Raw genomic sequence first — 17,391 nt, 5'->3', positions numbered from 1 at the left:
GATATGGATTTGATATGGGCGTTTTGGAATCTGGAAATGAAAGTTGATAAGATTGTAACCAATAATGATTTATATTGGAACGTCACTGGTGCGAAAACTCAAAGTGCATTGATTATATTTTATAAGGTATATATAAATCGATATATATATACATATAATCTCAAGGTCATAACTAAACAAATATTGGCGTCATATTTCCAAATGAACGTTTACAACATTTAATGCTTAAAAAGTACCATATCTGTATATATGAATAGGATATCAGAAAACATCTCCATATAATATGTTGAACAATAATATTGAATCAAAACATTGAGACGAAAGAAATTATCTGAAAATGTTGATATTTCAAACTCAAGAAAGACCAATTCCCAAGAGATCGATACTGCGATTGCATCATTTATTTACAGGTGACAGAAATCATTTTGTAAGAATAGGATGCCGGTTCTAGATGAGTCTAGACAAAAAGTATAGAAATGAAATCTTGTTTGTGAATTCTTATCCAGTAAATTTTCGTCGAAATATTCCATGCGTTTCATAAAGAATCGTAAGTCTAAAACATAAGACTTAAGTTATGACTGGAATACGATTGAAGATTGCACTTAGGAGTTAGGACTGTCCTAACTTTTGTACTTCGGACTAGTCCTAAATATTTACTCGAGACAAAATCTTCCTAATGGAGATAAAAATATTCACTTGTTCCTTATCCTGTATTATGTCATTGTCAAGTGAAATAATGTAGAATGGCGGATGATTAAATATAATAATGCTGTAAAATTGACATTTATACATTAATATTTCTTATGCATTCACAGTTTTTCACTTAGGACTAAAATCGGTACTAAGATTCTTAATGAAACGCACCCTGTTGGTGTATTTCAAGAGGCTATATTAAAGTGGCAATTTTGATCAGATGTTTCCTTAATTGTAGGTGTTTCAAAAGAGTCCTGAGGTAGGCATTCAGTACACAAATGATATTATAGAACAGCATTAAAATTTTATTTATTGGTTTAAGCCATTGTGTTATATATAACGGCAATAATTGTGCATAAACTTGCCCCCTCAGGTCTAAATATTTGAACTGGAACATTTATTTAAACAATTGGTCAGTCGTTGTTGCGCTACGTAGAGAATCATATTATATATATTACACCAATTACATTACATATGACAAATATACACTAAACAGTGAAACATTATACAGAAAACATGAAAAAAGCGGGAAATAGATCGTTCTTTTTAAATAATCTCCTTTAAAACTGCATGCCTCTAGATAAGCCAAAATATATATTTCTAAATCAAACTTGAGAAAACGGTAGTAAGATTTTAAGAAAGTATAACGATTCAATATTCAAGTAATAAATTACATGTTATGTTCGATAAACGACTGTTTTGTTTTGTTTGTTCGTTTTTTTTGGTTGTTTCTTTTTCAAGTATTTATCACCATATTTATTCGGCGTTAATGACGCAGTAAAGGCTATTTTTGCCTATATTTTGACATCTTTTTGGTAAATTACATGGACTGTCAGCACCGTTTACAATGTGTAAATTAAAACTTTTGTTCACTTTACAATATTAGTCTTTCAAATACATTTTATAAATTGTCAAAAAAAAATGAAGCATGAATCTGGAGGCAGGCTGCTTTAAAAAACCACGATGCCGCTTAATTAAGTCAGATGATTTGTGTAAGTAAAATGTAAAAAATGTAAAAATAAGCTTATTGTTGTTTTCTTCAAATAGGATAATATCTGAATATATAAAATCAATTCGCAAGAATTAACAAAGCGGTCAACCGATATAACACAATGCACATGCATTATATATCTTATGTATCAAATCTCATTCATGTACAGTATATAAGGCCAGCCTTTAAAATATCTTTGTTTCCCCGCCCGCGACACATGACAGTCTGGGCAGAGTAGGTAGGTAGCATTTTGTGAGATGTGGAGAAATATTTGATAAACCATAAATAATTCTTTAAGAAAAGCATTTTATTAATAACAGAATACATTATTTAACAACAAAAATAGTAATAAATGTTTGATTTGACTTTTCATTAATTGCTTTACTCTACTGTTTGTATAATTAGTGTTATATAATTATAGGTACTAGACTACTAAAGATCAAAAACGTGACCAGAAAAATCAAAAGATATATTTTAAATTAGCAGAACATATAAAGGAAATATAACCAATAAATACTCGTGGTATAAAACTATGACATTTGTGTAAATCATTATAATATGACGTCATAGCACCGATAGTGTGACGTCACATAACAAATAACCAATGAACACTGAGAAAAGACTACACATATAGTTCGTTGAATTAGCACACAAAAATACTGAAATATTTATAAAAACAAGTCACCGCCGGGCGGGGCAACGCTCGACTTTTTACTTGTTCTAAAAGCAAACAAATAAACGGTTTAAACTAATCCTTATAAAGAAAAATTAAGAACAAAAAAGTTTTTCCTTTTTTAGTTTAAAAATCAGTGAAAATTCAACATTTTAACCTTCAAGGTCAAGATCATAAATGAGCCAAGGCCAGTTTGAGTTTGATATACATGTAGGTATTTTCATAAAGATTGGTGTGTGTATAACATTAGTTAATAACAAAGTTATATAGTCAGTTACAGGAAAAAAAGTGGAAATTTTAATAATTTGACCTTCACAGTCAGTCAATGTCATTTATGAGTTAAAGTAAACGTCTGTCTAGTTAATTTGAAGGTCTATCCTAAAAGATTATAATGTTCCAGTTTGAAAACAATCCATTCAACAGTAACAAAGTTATAGCCACTAATAACAAATATCAGCTAAAAATAAGCAAAATTTAGACATTTGACCTTGAAGAGCAAGGTCATTTATAAATGAAGGTCAAGGTTAGTCTTGTCTACTTCAGGGGTTGTTGTGTCCAAGTATGAAGATAATACACCAATAACTTAAACGGTTATGACCAAGGTTAAAGTTTGTGGACGCCCACATGACTATAACAATACATGTTCCTCTTTTTTTCTTCTTTTTTTTCAAAAAAAAAGTCGAGCTTAAAAATTGAAATACTAATTAAAATTAATTACCTGGTATAATATGTTTGTACATGGTAATACTTTAATAAACTAATGCTGTTATAATAAAAAGATAAATGTCATATTTAGTTATCAATAATGTAAAGATACACAAAAGTGAAACGGTGAATTATATTATGGCTATAGATTATAATCCAAAGACCTATATTAGATCTACTTGTTTCGCAATGAATTATATAAAACAATTCGTAAAAGTTTGTAAAAATTTTGTAAAGTCTGCCATCATAGAAAACAGTCATCAAATTAATATTTTTGATTTCAACATTATAACTATTTTCGCATGGATGGGTTCTCACACATGTACTTGAATTTTATCCAGTCTTCTTCATTATAGAAATGCAAAGACTCCCTAGGGATTCCAGGACTGTCCGTGTCATGGAACCATCTATTGGCAGATGGGGCAAAGTACCCTGCGCCTGACCACCGTCTATTTATAGCACAAACTTGAGATGGAAGTAGCGTGGGAACTGGTACACCGGTAAAATCACGCGGGTATCCCGACATTGTAATTCCTGAAGCAAAACAGGAAGAGAATCTAAATCATCAGTGGATATTGAAAAATAACGTTTTTATAGGATGCCAATCTTATTTGTCAATGAATGAAGTCTAGCTAGCATAGTTCGACAACTGTACCTCATTAATCCATTTGGTAAATCAGCAAAAACCTTAATTACTCGAACGTCAAAGGCTCAGCTAAGTGAGAATCTTAATTTAGGATTTCACACTGCGCTAAGTTTTGCAATTTGTGAAAGATTAAAAAAAGATGTCGGGCCGTGACTTGTAAATTAAATTTCTACATCAATAAACTGTTGAAAATGTCTTACAAAGCAAACTTTGGAAGTAATTAAAGGTCTAAAATAGCTTCGATACCAGCGTCTATAAAACACAGATATTGGTCTAATTACAAAGTATAGTCGTTATTTACAGATTTAATTTGAACTGAACCCCTTTATATAGAGTCAAATTTCTAGGAAAGTATATTTAAGTTTATTATCTGAAGGTATTAAAATTCGTTAATCGAGTGTGAGAAAGAATAATGTAAAATTTAAACATCATAGATACAGATACATAGACACAGCATTAGCATTTATCAATGAATTGTTATGAAAAGGTTAATGGCTGCAGTTGTCAAACTCTTAGTTGTTTTTAAAGCGCTAACTAATCACATGTGTAATAACGAAACAACACAACTAAGCAGTTCACTAAATAATTAAAGATTTACCATGAGAACGTGACCATGATTTTCGTTTTCAATATTTAAAAAAATTATCCATGCAAATGATAATCTAAAAAGTCGCAATATAAAATGACTTACAGCTTAAACAGAACTGTTTAAGTTTAATGAAAGTTAAGAGGAGTTGTCTTGTGGTTAAGGTGTCTGCCACTCAACCTAGGGATCGTGGATCCGACGCCTACTAGGATCCCTACAAAAATTTCTTATATGACACCAGTACTGGTTGGTTTCAGGAAGCGGACTTCAAAGTGATAAACATAAGTTACATAAACTTTTTCCATAAACAATCTTAAAACGATATGTTTGCACTTAAATATTGTTGGAGAAACAACTCAAACAGTGTCTCTGTGTATTAGTCCGGGTTTTATATTGTCCTACATATTTACCTGATGGTCCTTTGGGTTTATCATTTTTTATCTTCCATGAGACCCAGTCATCTTCCGACTCGAAATATATAGCGTCTCTCCTCGCCTCCCGAGGTAGTGACCTGTACTGGTCTTGTTGTATCCATCTGAAAATATAGAACATATACATACATTAAATCCGGATGTTTATCAAGAGAAGGCCAGCGTTATGAACTTATATTCCGGAAAGAATAGTATGTTAGGAAGGAATTCGTCACATAAAAATCATGTTAATTAGTTAAAGAGATAAACCTTTCACTTTTCAGTTACACGTATCACACATCATTAATTGTGATGCATTGTTTGCTGTTTTGATAATAACACAGTTTGCATAACGACTGTATATGTAGATCTTTTAAAGGGTCGAGGGGGAAACATTCCAACTAACAGGCCTGTAGAAATCATTTACGATGATCGTGTTTTACTGAATGACAATTTTTTTCTGAGTAAATATGACTTCCAGCGAACGTATGCGCCAGCATGGGTGAAGGAATCCGGCGTATGAAATCACTGGTTGAGGTTATTGAATGTTGAGGTAGTGTTATTTAATAATCTGTGTAAGTATATACAATCCTTTCATACGGTTTAAAATGAGATCTTGAAACAATGTTCCTTCAGACTTGTCCTGTGAATGCTGATCATTTTTTCTAACTTGGATACTACTATACTGTAGTAAAATAACGTTATGATAATTCCAGTAAACAAACCTATTTTCACTTGGAACATAATAAGCTGCACCTCTCCATGCATGGCTCTTGCCAACACCAGCAGGATAGTTGTGGACAGGAACCATATTCCGTGGACCCCTGTCAGCCAGCACGGTCCCCTGACTTGTGCTATACTCAAGACCTTTATTCATCTTCTGAAAGTTGCAAATTTATGAAAACTTTTAGCCTTTTACAAATAAACCTTTTACATGTATTCCTACAAAATACTTTATCACCAAATTGAAGGAATTCCAAAGTACTGTTTTTAAACAATGTCTTTTTTATACATCTGTCAATTAACTCAAATGCAGGGGAAGCCTATGCAAAACGGAGCAAGTGGCAAAATGAAACAACGCGTGAAGCTTCCTAAACGACAATTCAGGAAATAATTATAGCAATTCCTATTATGTTATGTTCCTGTTTCAAATACTCAATGAATTGAGTTTAAAAAGTATGTTTATTCAATATAACTGTTTTTCATGTATATAAGTAAATTAAAAATTTCTGTAAAAGTGTATCTATCAGAGATCAGAATAATATAAAGTAAATCTGAGCTGATAATGTTTATATGGACGTTGTATACGTGTGTATTTATATTAACCGATTGGCTTTGGTCGCTTCTACGCATGTAATTATCACTTGACTCAATGTCAAAGGCCATTTACCGTAACGGGGAAAAACGGGAGTGTTTTATTTTGCCCCAACTGCCTTTCTTTTTTTATATATACAACCAGGTTAAAAATACGCATGAGACCGTGATAGAGCTATTGATGTTCTAAAAAACTGCAGTCGAATTGACGTGTCAAAATGGACTCTAATTTAAAATAGATTTAGCCATGTTATGTCTTGGTTCTCGCATACACCAGAAAATCTATCAAATGTTATCGTTTGTCTCAAAGAATATAAATGAAATAGTTATAAGGTAAAATCAGTTTGTCAAGGACAAAGCAAGTTTACAGAAATATGATAGTATTTAATGTGAACTGCACACAGTTTCAGATAGAAGGGGTATCTATGCATGAGACATTTGAAATGTTGACGTGATGGACACTGTCTAGACATTCAGAAAGTTTAAAGTTGTTATTCCAAATATAAATTGGACTCGCTTACTTTCTAAAAGCGATGTTCCCATAAAACTTCACTAAGCTATTACGATTAGCTATCAGTGCAACACAAAAAATCTCCCATGCCCATAGTTCCGCGTGTATAAAAATCAATTCACCATGTTTCTTTTTGGTGTATACATATATATGAAGTTCGCATTCACAGCAATAGATGACCGCCGAGTATTATACCAGATATATAAAACACTTTGCTTAAGCAATACAAAAGAAAGAAAATGGTTTTGTAATCGCTAGACAATCAACCTTGGGTACCAGTATCCAGCCAATGACAATGTTATCATAATACGTGTTTTTTATCAACATTGCCGGTATATCATACACTGTCATATATTGTAGTTATTTGTTATAACACGGATTTATATTGTAATATAAATCCGTGGTTATAGGACAATTCTACCATACGTAACACCGTCTGCATATCATTTTATATACCAAAGTATGTCAAAAATATAATTAATAATCTATATAATGCCAGTTTGAAAATCATTTAACCAACAGAGTTCTACCTGTTATTCTTCGATAGTCGCTATTAAGATGTATATTTGGTACCTGGAAGAAATTCTTTAAGTATATTTAATACTTATCTGCCTTGACCTGGGACATAAACTTATGTCCCAGCCCTGACAGAAGGAAGATAAATTCTAAATGTTGTCATTTGGAATTTTTTTATTTCATTTAGGAGGATATTAAATTTGCCTCGTTAAATTTTTCATTTTGCTCCAATAGACGGTGCAAAATAAAACAATTCACCAGAGTCGCTTTGTTTAGTGATAGCTTCTAAACCAGTTGAAGGGTTCCTTTAAATATCATATCAAAATGAAGTATCATCGTGATTTATTATATACTTACTTATAAATGTAATATTGATCAATATTGATGAAATAAAACGTGTATTTTCATTTTCCGTATTTTCAATGTAAAATTTAATTTTCACTGCCGTGAAACATATTTTCCGTATTTTCACCAGTGTCTTGCCGGACTACTTTCTTCTAAATTGTAATGTAAACATGAGATAAAGGTTTCTTGCATATCAGACTGGCGTTTCCGTTAGTTTTACCCATGCCGGAAATTTCATCTGGCATGGGGAGTTCCAGATGAGTCGCGTGCTGTACAATGGCACGATTAAGATGACGTCATTTTACCGTTATGAATTCATACGCTGTTGAATGAAAGTAGTTACAGATGTAATGATATAAATTTTCATTGAAAATAAAGATAAAGAATTTAAAATATAGTGGAATATCATAGAATATGCAAGAAAAAATATCTGTCATATGTTTGCGGTTCGGATCGGAATATCCGTCCCTCGGTCGCACGCCCATGGGCGGGTCACCTCGGGACGGATATTCCGATCCGAACCGCAAAATATGACAGATATTATTAATATAATAAACAGAATATTCAAGTGTCTTTTCCACAGCCACTCACGAAATATTTATTTTTAAACCACTCAATGAAAATGAATCCTGTATTTATAGAAAAGCTTAAATATCCTCTAGATCTCCATATTATGACAGTATCAATAAAATACCTATCCAATAATGTATACATGAGAGCCTGCCAAAATTCGAAAAACTGTTCCGTTTTTCCCAGGTGTATATATCTTCTAGTCAGTTCTATTGGTGTTCTTATTTATTATTTGTACTTTAACTGCTTTCTTCACTAGTATAAAATGTATCAAATTGATACTGTCCAAACTCTTTGCACCCTTTTGACGTCGTTGCTATTGACGTCATGTGACGCTAACGTAACGTTGCCTATGCCTTGTTGATCTTTATTCTTGTTATTTTGTTTATTATGTATCTATGTACACAGAAGAAGGCTGTTTAGCCGAAACGTTGGTAGGTATATTAAAGTTTATTTTAAGAATTTGCAATTCACTTCTTACTTTTTCACTATTTATTTACATATATCACAGATATTGGCATCCACACATGTATAAAAATTAATGTTTAGTGATACATTTACAAACAAATTTATAAACTCAGATCCCCTTTCAAAATTCCATTTTATTTAGTTCCGCCCATTGTTTTCTCGTTTAGGACACAAGCATTCTTTTACTTGGGGACCATACTCGGCTTTTCACGGAATGGCACTACTGTCTCACATTGAAGGTTCCATGATAACCGCCGTGTGAACACATCTGCGGATGTTTCTAAATTCAAAATTTCACCATTTTCGTGTTAAATGTTGAATTCTGCTTAAGCCGGTGCTAGGGGGCGTGGACGATAACTTGCACTTTCCATTAAACATTTTCAATTTTGACATGTTGGACTTTCTTTAGGGATTCTGTTTTCACTATTTTATAGCAATTCTATGAACAGTTCAAATGTAATGGGTTCTATTCATAAAATGCGTTCAGAAATATGCAGTGACATGAGCAATACCGCAATACGTTCATTTATTGATGAATGAAGAACTGAAGAAGGCGAGAAAGTGTATCTTGGCGAGCGTTAGCGAACCCCATCTCGACTTCGATTTATCCCTGCTTTTGTCTAGCTCAATTACGTTTTTACATTATCTTAACGGTTTCATTCTTACGTTTTCCTCGATAAAACAGCGTTTATATATGTATACATTTTACTCATTACTTATTTTTTCTTGATGATAAAAACCAGGACCTTTTTACCTATGTGTTCATTAAATTTTACAGGTAAGAAAGGCAGAGCTTTTTATGTGTTATTTAAAGTTTTGCTTTTAAACAAGGACAAACCACACTAACTTTAGTCTAAATTGAGGCATGTCAGTGTAAAACTTCAATATTCACAATATTTAAAGGGCAGCGGTGGCCTAGTGGTAAAGGTGTCTGCCTCTCGGCCAGTGGATCATGGCTCGAGCCCTTATCGGGTCACACCAATGTTTCTCAATATGGCACCAGTACTGGTTGGTTGGTTCCAGGAAGCGGAGTCGGAAGTGATTAATGTAAGTTGCAAGTACTTGTTTCGCAATCGAGCTTAACAATAAATATATTTTACTGTAATCAAAAAAGTTATATAAAAACGAAATTGTGTATATAAAAAAGCTACAGTAACCGGTAAAATTAGAGTTAATAAGCGTATTACATTGTGTATATACAAGTTAATACTGCACTTTATGCCATAAGATTAAATAGCAGATCAATACTAGAGTATTGATCAATTTATTTAACATTCATTTGTATTCCAAGTTTACTATCAAATTAAAGTATACCAAACTATAGGATTTGATGGCATGTAAAATGGTTTTATATATTATAAATAACTACCAAATTTTACATCCGTTTATATGTTATATATATAATATATATATTTATAATTTTATATTTACATCAGGGTTTTTCTCTTTCAAAGACCCTATAGGAATGCAAAAAATAGCATGGCTTATTAGTGACAATATTAAAATTTCACACACAAAATATCAAAACATTGTGAAAATTGTAAAAACAACAAATAGTGTAAGAAAATCAATAGATATACCTTTTTTTTACTTTAATATAAACCGATCAATCTGTGTGAAGCTTAGGTACAAAACAACGGACAGAAACGTTCCTGTACACCGTTAATCTCTTAACAACGGAAGTAAACAACATATTAAACCGGTGTACAGGTAAAGGTATTTAATTAAAGGTAAATAAGCAGGTAAGTTGGTGTTTAAAGTGTCAGTTCAGTTAACTCATATGCACCAATTCCTCTCGTGTAAACCACAGACATATATTTTTTAACTAGTAGATCTAGATGATTTTATATCAAATAAAGTCTTTAAAAGCTACTGTATGAATGTAAATAAACACAGACAAAACAGACAAAACAAGTATAAAATACTTGAAATATTGGAAGATTAAAGTTGAACAGGAAAGCATATGATAAGAGAAATATTTTAGACAAGCAACAATGCGTCAACTGCAATTTTTTACTGCAATTACAGTAGGCTGTAGATTTTAAGTTATACTGTGTAATGTCATGCTCAATTTTGATGGTAAACATGCAATGCAGTAAACGAAGATAAGATCGGAATATGTTACATCGTAGGTTCTATAAAATTCTTACATATGAAAACAGGTGAGTCTGGTAAAAATATGTCATCTTGGGAAATGCCTCATTCCCAAAATGAGTCTGTTTATACAATAAGTCATGTATATTATAATCTAATAACTATATACTGGTTTCCTGCATAGAAATTTAACATTTTTTACAGCATTATTGTATGTGAATTTGATAGAAAACCAAACAAGGGAGAGATATTTTCCAAGTCTTTACCATATACACATGTACATGTAAACAAAACCATTGGCCCCCCAGGGCAGAGTCAATTTTGACCATAGAGATATACATGTAATATGAACATCATCATATGCTCTTTATAACCACATGCTTAAGTTCTTGGCCTTGGTTCACTTAATGTTTGCATTTTGTAAAACCCCTTTCTTTTTGCCCTGCATTGGCCTGCAACATACTTATGCAGCTGACCAGAACAGTTTGAACAAGTTTGACAGAGGACCATCTAAGGATCATCATTGTTTGATTAATATCCATTAACTGTCTTCAGAGGAGATGTAATTTAAGAAACTGTTGATGATGATGCATTACAACTGATGACAGATGGAGGGAGATCACACCTGCTCAGGTGAGCTAAAAATATGGCCAGGCTCCAGCATTGTGATACATGAGATAGACAAAATTGACACACAGGTCAATTCTATTAACTGTATTATAATCTGCTCAATTTCATTACAGGATGGCAGCACCACTACCAAAGCCACACTACTCAACCCCATATAACAACTACCTGTCTGGAGACGGGAAGTCACTTGTATACGAGGGACCTGGATATTATGTCCCTTCTGAGAGAGGGCGCTGGATTCAGTACAGTGATTACAGGTAACTATGAGACACTTTAACAAATATAAATTGGTGAATTGTGACCTTTTTTTGTGTAAAAAGCTATAAAATCCAAATAAATTAATATTATTCAGAGGTTAAAAATACACAATTTATTTAAATCTCATTGTTAAGCTTGCATATTAAAAAAAATTAAATTCATGTCCTTGTTGACTTAAACATTAAAATTATTTAATTCCTTTACAATGTGAAACATATAGTGAACACTCTCATGAGTTGATGAAATTACTACCAGATTCATTGTTATTACAAAAACATATTTATTTAATTTAGGATACTTAAATTAAGGAAGATAAACATCACCTTTAATATGTATATTATACTTAAATAATCAATAAGTAGTTGCTTTGTCAAAGGACATATAAAAAAACAAAAAAAAAAAAACAATACTGGACGAAAAAGAATTAGTAAGGGACAATATCATACAAAATATCATTTGTCGGATGCTTATTATAAAGGCAATATATAAAGGCCTTTTCTGAGTTGGCAAAACTGTTGACATTTCACAGTATAAACTTTAATAAATATTCCCCAAATATTGTAGTGTCCCTGCTCTCAAGATCAACTTGTAAGACATACATTATTAAGCTTTATATGTTCAACAATATATGTCTGTATTAAATCTGACATAAAATGAAAGTTGTTTTAGATAATTTTCCCAATATTATTGTGACTACTTCATAAAAATAATTCCATATTTAAAAAAGCATTGATTGTTGCAAAGTATGAAAAAGAACAAAAATCTTTGCATACCTACTTACATTACCATAATTAGTCTTTCAAAGAGGTCTTTACAAGTGCTGGTTTGAAATACATGACCCAGGTCAAAACAGCAAAATATAAAAATGTCCTGCCCTTTATTAAACAATATCAAAACAAAGGTTTTAATAACATATAATATCTTGGCAACTTGAAGTCAACAAGTCGTTGCCATTGTAACTCAATAAACAGAACACCTGTTGCCAGCAAATCAGCAAAATGAAAGCCTAATTGCGTCTGTCCCGCCAGAATGTTGGCATTAGATATCGTTTATTTCTGGAGTCAAGATATACAATGCTGAAAGAAATTGCACTAGTAGATGTATGGCTTGTTATAACAGCTATAAGAAAATTTTCTGTCTACGTTTTTTCCCACCAGACCCTGAACAGTGGCCTATTTATAGCAACAGATGCAAAATTAATACTTTTAAAGCAAAGAACAGATTTTTGAAAGGGAATACAAGTGTGCCTTAAGTAATTTCGGATTGCCATGTGTCTGTGAGTCAGACTTTGTTTTAATACTTCAAGAATAACAGATATCTTAAATTGTCCTTCTCCCAAGCAGTTTCAATATCCATCCCAGTCTGTTGTCAAGAACAGATTACAAACAGTCCTATAAATACTAACTTTGTCTCATCAGCTTTAGAGAAAACATTCTAATGACATATGTGACCATTCATACATTTAGGTCTATCTGGTACCAGATAGCTTCCATTAAACTGACACTTTATGGTATAGGTACCGTAAAATTCCTAATAAACGCCCCTCCCCTAATAAAAGCCCCCCCAGGCTTTTTGATATGGAAAAAAATCTGCTCATGAGTGGTGAACTCTTTAATAAATCCGTAATTTTATTCAAATCCTTCAGAATCCATTTTATGTCATAGTCAACACAAAAATGTATCACATGAACTTTAAAATCTAAACACATTTTCACGTTATTACCAACCTATGTTACAGTCTAAATGTATTTTCAATGATTTTTGGATTTAGGAAAAATTTAGTGTTGTAATAATAGCCCCCCCTTTTAGAAAATGTTTAGCCCCCGGGGGCGTTTAATAGGAATTTTACGGTACATTGTATATCCTTTTAAAAATGATTCACAGAATGTCAAGGGAGGAAATCATTATATTTGCCATGACTGATTTCATATTGATAATGAATTCAGTTATCTGCCATGAATGACTGATTACATACTGTCAATTAATTAATTTACCTATATGATTGGTGTACATAACATTTAGCCAATTTTAGCAGGACTGGGCCTCTCATGGTAATTTCAGTTATCTGCCAATGTTTGATCACATTTTACTAATTAATTATCTGCCATAGCCAATTACTTCAGATATGATGACTGCTTTAAGCCTTCCTGTCACTGTTTCTTCCAGAATAAGATTTAAATGATACAAAGCTACTGGCTACACAAATTTAAGTCATGTTCTTAACTGTTAACTTTGTTATGATCTACTGGTTAAGACAAACTCGATCCCTGTCAAATTTGTAAATCTTAGACCTATAGGCATAATAGTTCTATAGTTATTATTCAGACATGATCTTAGTGTTAAAGGTCACAGTGACCTTTCATGTCTGACTGACTTTAAAATCATAAGGGGCCATCTACTAGTTATGATCAATCTCCCCAAAAGTCAATAACTGTATGCCAAATGTTTTTTAGTTATTGATAAGACAAACTATTTATGCACCTGACGTTAAAATACACTCCCACTTCTTCAAAAGCAGTAATCATATATTTGGTTGATAATTGAGGGAAGTTTTTGTTCGACAGATCGTTGCCACGTGAGGCTAGGAGAGATGCCATTGACATGCAATCAGAGGACCAGTTTGTAAATTTCATGAGGCAAAGAGACACGCCCTCAGGTAAATCTACTTTCTTATTAGACAACCCATTTAAATGGTAACCACCAAGTATTTCAAATAATGCAAATCTGTCTTAAGAACTGGAATTCCATAAATTATAGTAATACAGATATATTAGATTATTTCCTTCTTAGTTTATAACTCTGTTGCCTTGATGATATGGTTCATTGCTATTTTTCCAGAAAAAGAAATCTTTAAAGGAAAAAAGTCTCAAAATTACTATGGTGGTAACAATTTTTTTACATATTTAACATAAACATTAAAACAAAACTATTAACAAAAGGTGAGATATTCAGAAAAAATGTTATCCAAAAAAAAAATGTCAATGTATAAATACTTGCAACACATTTATGCTTTTCAATATATAGAAAAATATATTTGAGCCGCGTCACAACAAAACCAACATAGTGCGTTTGCGACCAGCATAGATCCAGACCAGTCTGCGCATCTGTGCAGTCTGATCAAGATCCATGCTGTTCGCTATCAGTTTCTCTACTTGTAATAGGGTTGGTAAGTGAACAGCATGGATCCTGATCAGACTAAGCGAATGCGCAGGCTGGTCTGTATCCATGCTGGTCGTAAATGCACTATGTTGGTTTTTGTTGTGACACGGCTCATTTAACAGATATTATAACATTCTGTTTTCTCATTCATTTAGGCTACTACCATAAAAATATTGGGTTAAAGCAGAGTGGTGTCCCAGCTTTGCGTCTTGCTGGCTACACTAGACAACTTCCGTCTATGCCATCAAAAGACATATTCCAGAACCCCTGGCCCAAGTCGGATGCCTGGGTACCGATAAAGAGAGAAGGGCGTGGCGAGTATTATGGGTACTATCATGAAGCTATAGATGGGGAGCGAGACAGAAGGCGCAAGGAGTTCCCAACTAGCTGGAGAATTGAGCCCAGAGATGTGCCAAAACTCTAATAGCAAACTTTCTCTTTAGACTATCAAAAATTTTGTTATAGTTTTTTAAATCCTGCATAATTTTTTTTTCCAGAATACAATAGAAATGAACCATTCAAAACAAAATGGCTCTAGATTTATGTTAATCCTCATAAGAGCATTCAGAAAATACTTAAATAGTTAAAATATTGACTAGTGAACACATAAAGTAATGCTTGCATACGACTATTAATTTACTATCCTAGTACAAATTACCCGTGTTCAAAAAAAGAGAGCATTATTTGCCCTTTTTTCGTTAGCTACAGGGTATATGCAGCGTGGCAAAAATAGTAAATGCATTACACCATGTAGCGCATTACATACACTGCAATTATTTAAACATAAGTGGAAACTCTTGGTGATTTTATTTTTAAACTTTGTTCACTAATCTGGAGGCGTGTAAGCTTTAAGACGCACAATAATAATAAAAGTGCTATATTTTCATATGGAAAGATTATATTAATCTTCTCTATCAACCTGGTCATGATTATCAAAACATAAAAAGACGACACATTATCTTTTTTTAGCAACATATTCAACATGAAAGACCTGTAACTAAAATGACAGGAATTAAAGTTATGGAACTATACTTAAACAAAAAAGAAACTTTCTCCAAGTTTGAATGTAGATATGTTAGTACAGTTTTTCAAATCTTTCGAAACTCGATTTTTACGTTGAATAATTATATCGGGCTTTTATACGGGGATTAGCTGACCGATTTTGCAAACAAAACGAGTTTTACAAGCTACTACATGTATATAAGAGTGTACATCTAAGTGGTACCCTTGAACAACTGGCACATACTTTGCGAAAGTTTCTTTTTTGGTTCAGTATATATACCAATATAATTCGCTGCCATATAAAACCTTGTTTTATAAAACCTTCTTATATTTTCTGACTTATTAGCAAGTCTTATGTGACTCTAAATTAAATTAATCAATATTTTTATTACTACAGTATTATTCACATTGATTCAGTATTTGATTTTCACAATATTTGTTTATAGTAGAATTATTGAAATAACATATATTTAATATTTTTTTATATTTTTTATTATATCTTTGTACTTTTTCTACAACAAAATTTTATGTCTATTATTTCTATTTATAAATTGTTCATTGTTTTTAATTGAAAAAATATAAACTTTAAAAAAAAACAAAAAAAAACTTTTTTTCATTATAAAGTAGATAAAGAGTCATCATTACAATTATAATACACACAAAAGATTATGTTTTACAAACAACAATTTTAAGACTATTTGAAAGCTTAAAAAGGTCTTTGAAAAAAGTCACAAAATGGAAACTTTTTTTTCCAACATACAATCAATTCTGATTGTTTAGACAAACTACCTACCGTTATTAACTGTAAACAGAAGACCAGAATTATACTGGTTCCTTTATACCAGAATTGTAGATCATTTTAAACGGGTTGCTGTTTAAGCTGAATCTGTTTCAGATTTTATTAAGCAATAAGTTAAATATACAGAACTGAATTCAAAGAGCAGTTGCATTCCTAGTTTTCAGTTGTTTTATAACTGTTATATTTATCTAAACTTTTATTTCTATAATGTTATGTTTTAAGCTCACTTGTTGTTTTAGTTGTTGGGGTATTTGTTTGCTTTGTTCACAATAAACTTACAGTGCTAAATTGTTTTATACTGGTTATTTTTACAATAAAACCCAAGAACATCAGTTTTTGGTTTAATCATATATATTGTATATTACTAAGCTCGATTATTTTTGTAAAACAGCAAAACAAGTCTTGAATAATAATAATGTTAATTTTGTTAACTATAATAACATTATGTTCAACAAGTATTGACCAATCATTGATAGCTGCCACTGGGTTAACTAAGACAGATGTACCAGCAAGATTGAACGTGACAACAGAATCTATTGTATACATGGTGCATTTAACATACCAGTAAATACAAAAAACAAACCTGGCAATATCATGAAATCAGGTTTCCAACTAGAGCCTTCACAAGTATGTTTCATATTGTCAGGGCTTTTTGTTTTTTAATGCTATTAAAGATACTTGATTGGATGAAAGACCTTTAACAGGTAAATATCTATATCTTATGAAATATTTTTATAAAATTTATCAACAGTAAAATTATGTTTGTTCCATTATTATATGGTTGATTCCCGAAAGAAGTTGTAACATAGAATGTCTCTGTTATTTAATAGACATGGATAATGTACGTAAACAGAATAAAATGTTCCGGAACAAAATATTATTTTTCTATTTTAAGTAGGGTTTTATCTGTTTAGCAATGATTTTGTGCATGCGCCATTCGTTTTTAAGCCAATTACCATAATTATTTAATACAAGCATTTCGGAAGTATTCTTTTTTAACATTCAAACAATGATTTTTGCAG

At 31.9% G+C, this 17,391-nt stretch overlaps 2 protein-coding genes across 8 annotated transcripts; one reads left to right on the top strand and one right to left on the bottom strand.

Annotated features, from left to right (window-relative positions):
* Positions 1-2,999: 2,999 nt before the first annotated feature.
* LOC132736095 (uncharacterized) lies at positions 3,000-10,100 on the bottom strand. Of its 3 annotated transcripts, none has more exons than XM_060723189.1 (4): positions 10,009-10,081; positions 5,430-5,584; positions 4,705-4,829; positions 3,000-3,596 (listed from the first exon to the last, which is right to left on the bottom strand). In XM_060723189.1, the coding sequence occupies exons 2-4, from the start codon at positions 5,579-5,581 to the stop codon at positions 3,355-3,357; spliced, it is 519 nt and encodes a 172-aa protein (XP_060579172.1). In that variant the 5' UTR covers positions 5,582-5,584; positions 10,009-10,081; the 3' UTR covers positions 3,000-3,354. The 3 variants fall into 3 exon arrangements, with proteins under 3 accessions (XP_060579172.1, XP_060579165.1, XP_060579157.1); XM_060723182.1 differs by having other exon boundaries at positions 3,001-3,596; positions 5,430-5,586; positions 10,013-10,100; XM_060723174.1 differs by lacking the exon at positions 10,009-10,081 and adding an exon at positions 8,085-8,267 and having other exon boundaries at positions 3,002-3,596.
* Positions 8,301-16,659, top strand: LOC132736072 (uncharacterized). 5 transcript variants are annotated; one of them, XM_060723153.1, is made up of 4 exons: positions 8,301-8,394; positions 11,266-11,409; positions 13,974-14,065; positions 14,724-16,659. In XM_060723153.1, exons 2-4 carry the CDS (start codon positions 11,267-11,269, stop codon positions 14,990-14,992), a joined length of 504 nt encoding a protein of 167 aa, XP_060579136.1. In that variant the 5' UTR covers positions 8,301-8,394; position 11,266; the 3' UTR covers positions 14,993-16,659. The 5 variants fall into 5 exon arrangements, with proteins under 5 accessions (XP_060579136.1, XP_060579120.1, XP_060579128.1 ...); XM_060723137.1 differs by having other exon boundaries at positions 8,348-8,390; XM_060723145.1 differs by lacking the exon at positions 8,301-8,394 and adding an exon at positions 10,043-10,170.
* Positions 16,660-17,391: the final 732 nt, after the last annotated feature.

This window comes from Ruditapes philippinarum, unplaced genomic scaffold, assembly GCF_026571515.1.
Source record: "Ruditapes philippinarum isolate M1 unplaced genomic scaffold, ASM2657151v2 ctg854_1_1_1_1, whole genome shotgun sequence".
Classification (NCBI taxonomy): Eukaryota; Metazoa; Mollusca; class Bivalvia; order Venerida; family Veneridae; genus Ruditapes; species Ruditapes philippinarum.
The sequence above is the reverse complement of the archived record's forward strand: the minus strand, read 5'-3'. Positions and strand labels throughout refer to the sequence as shown.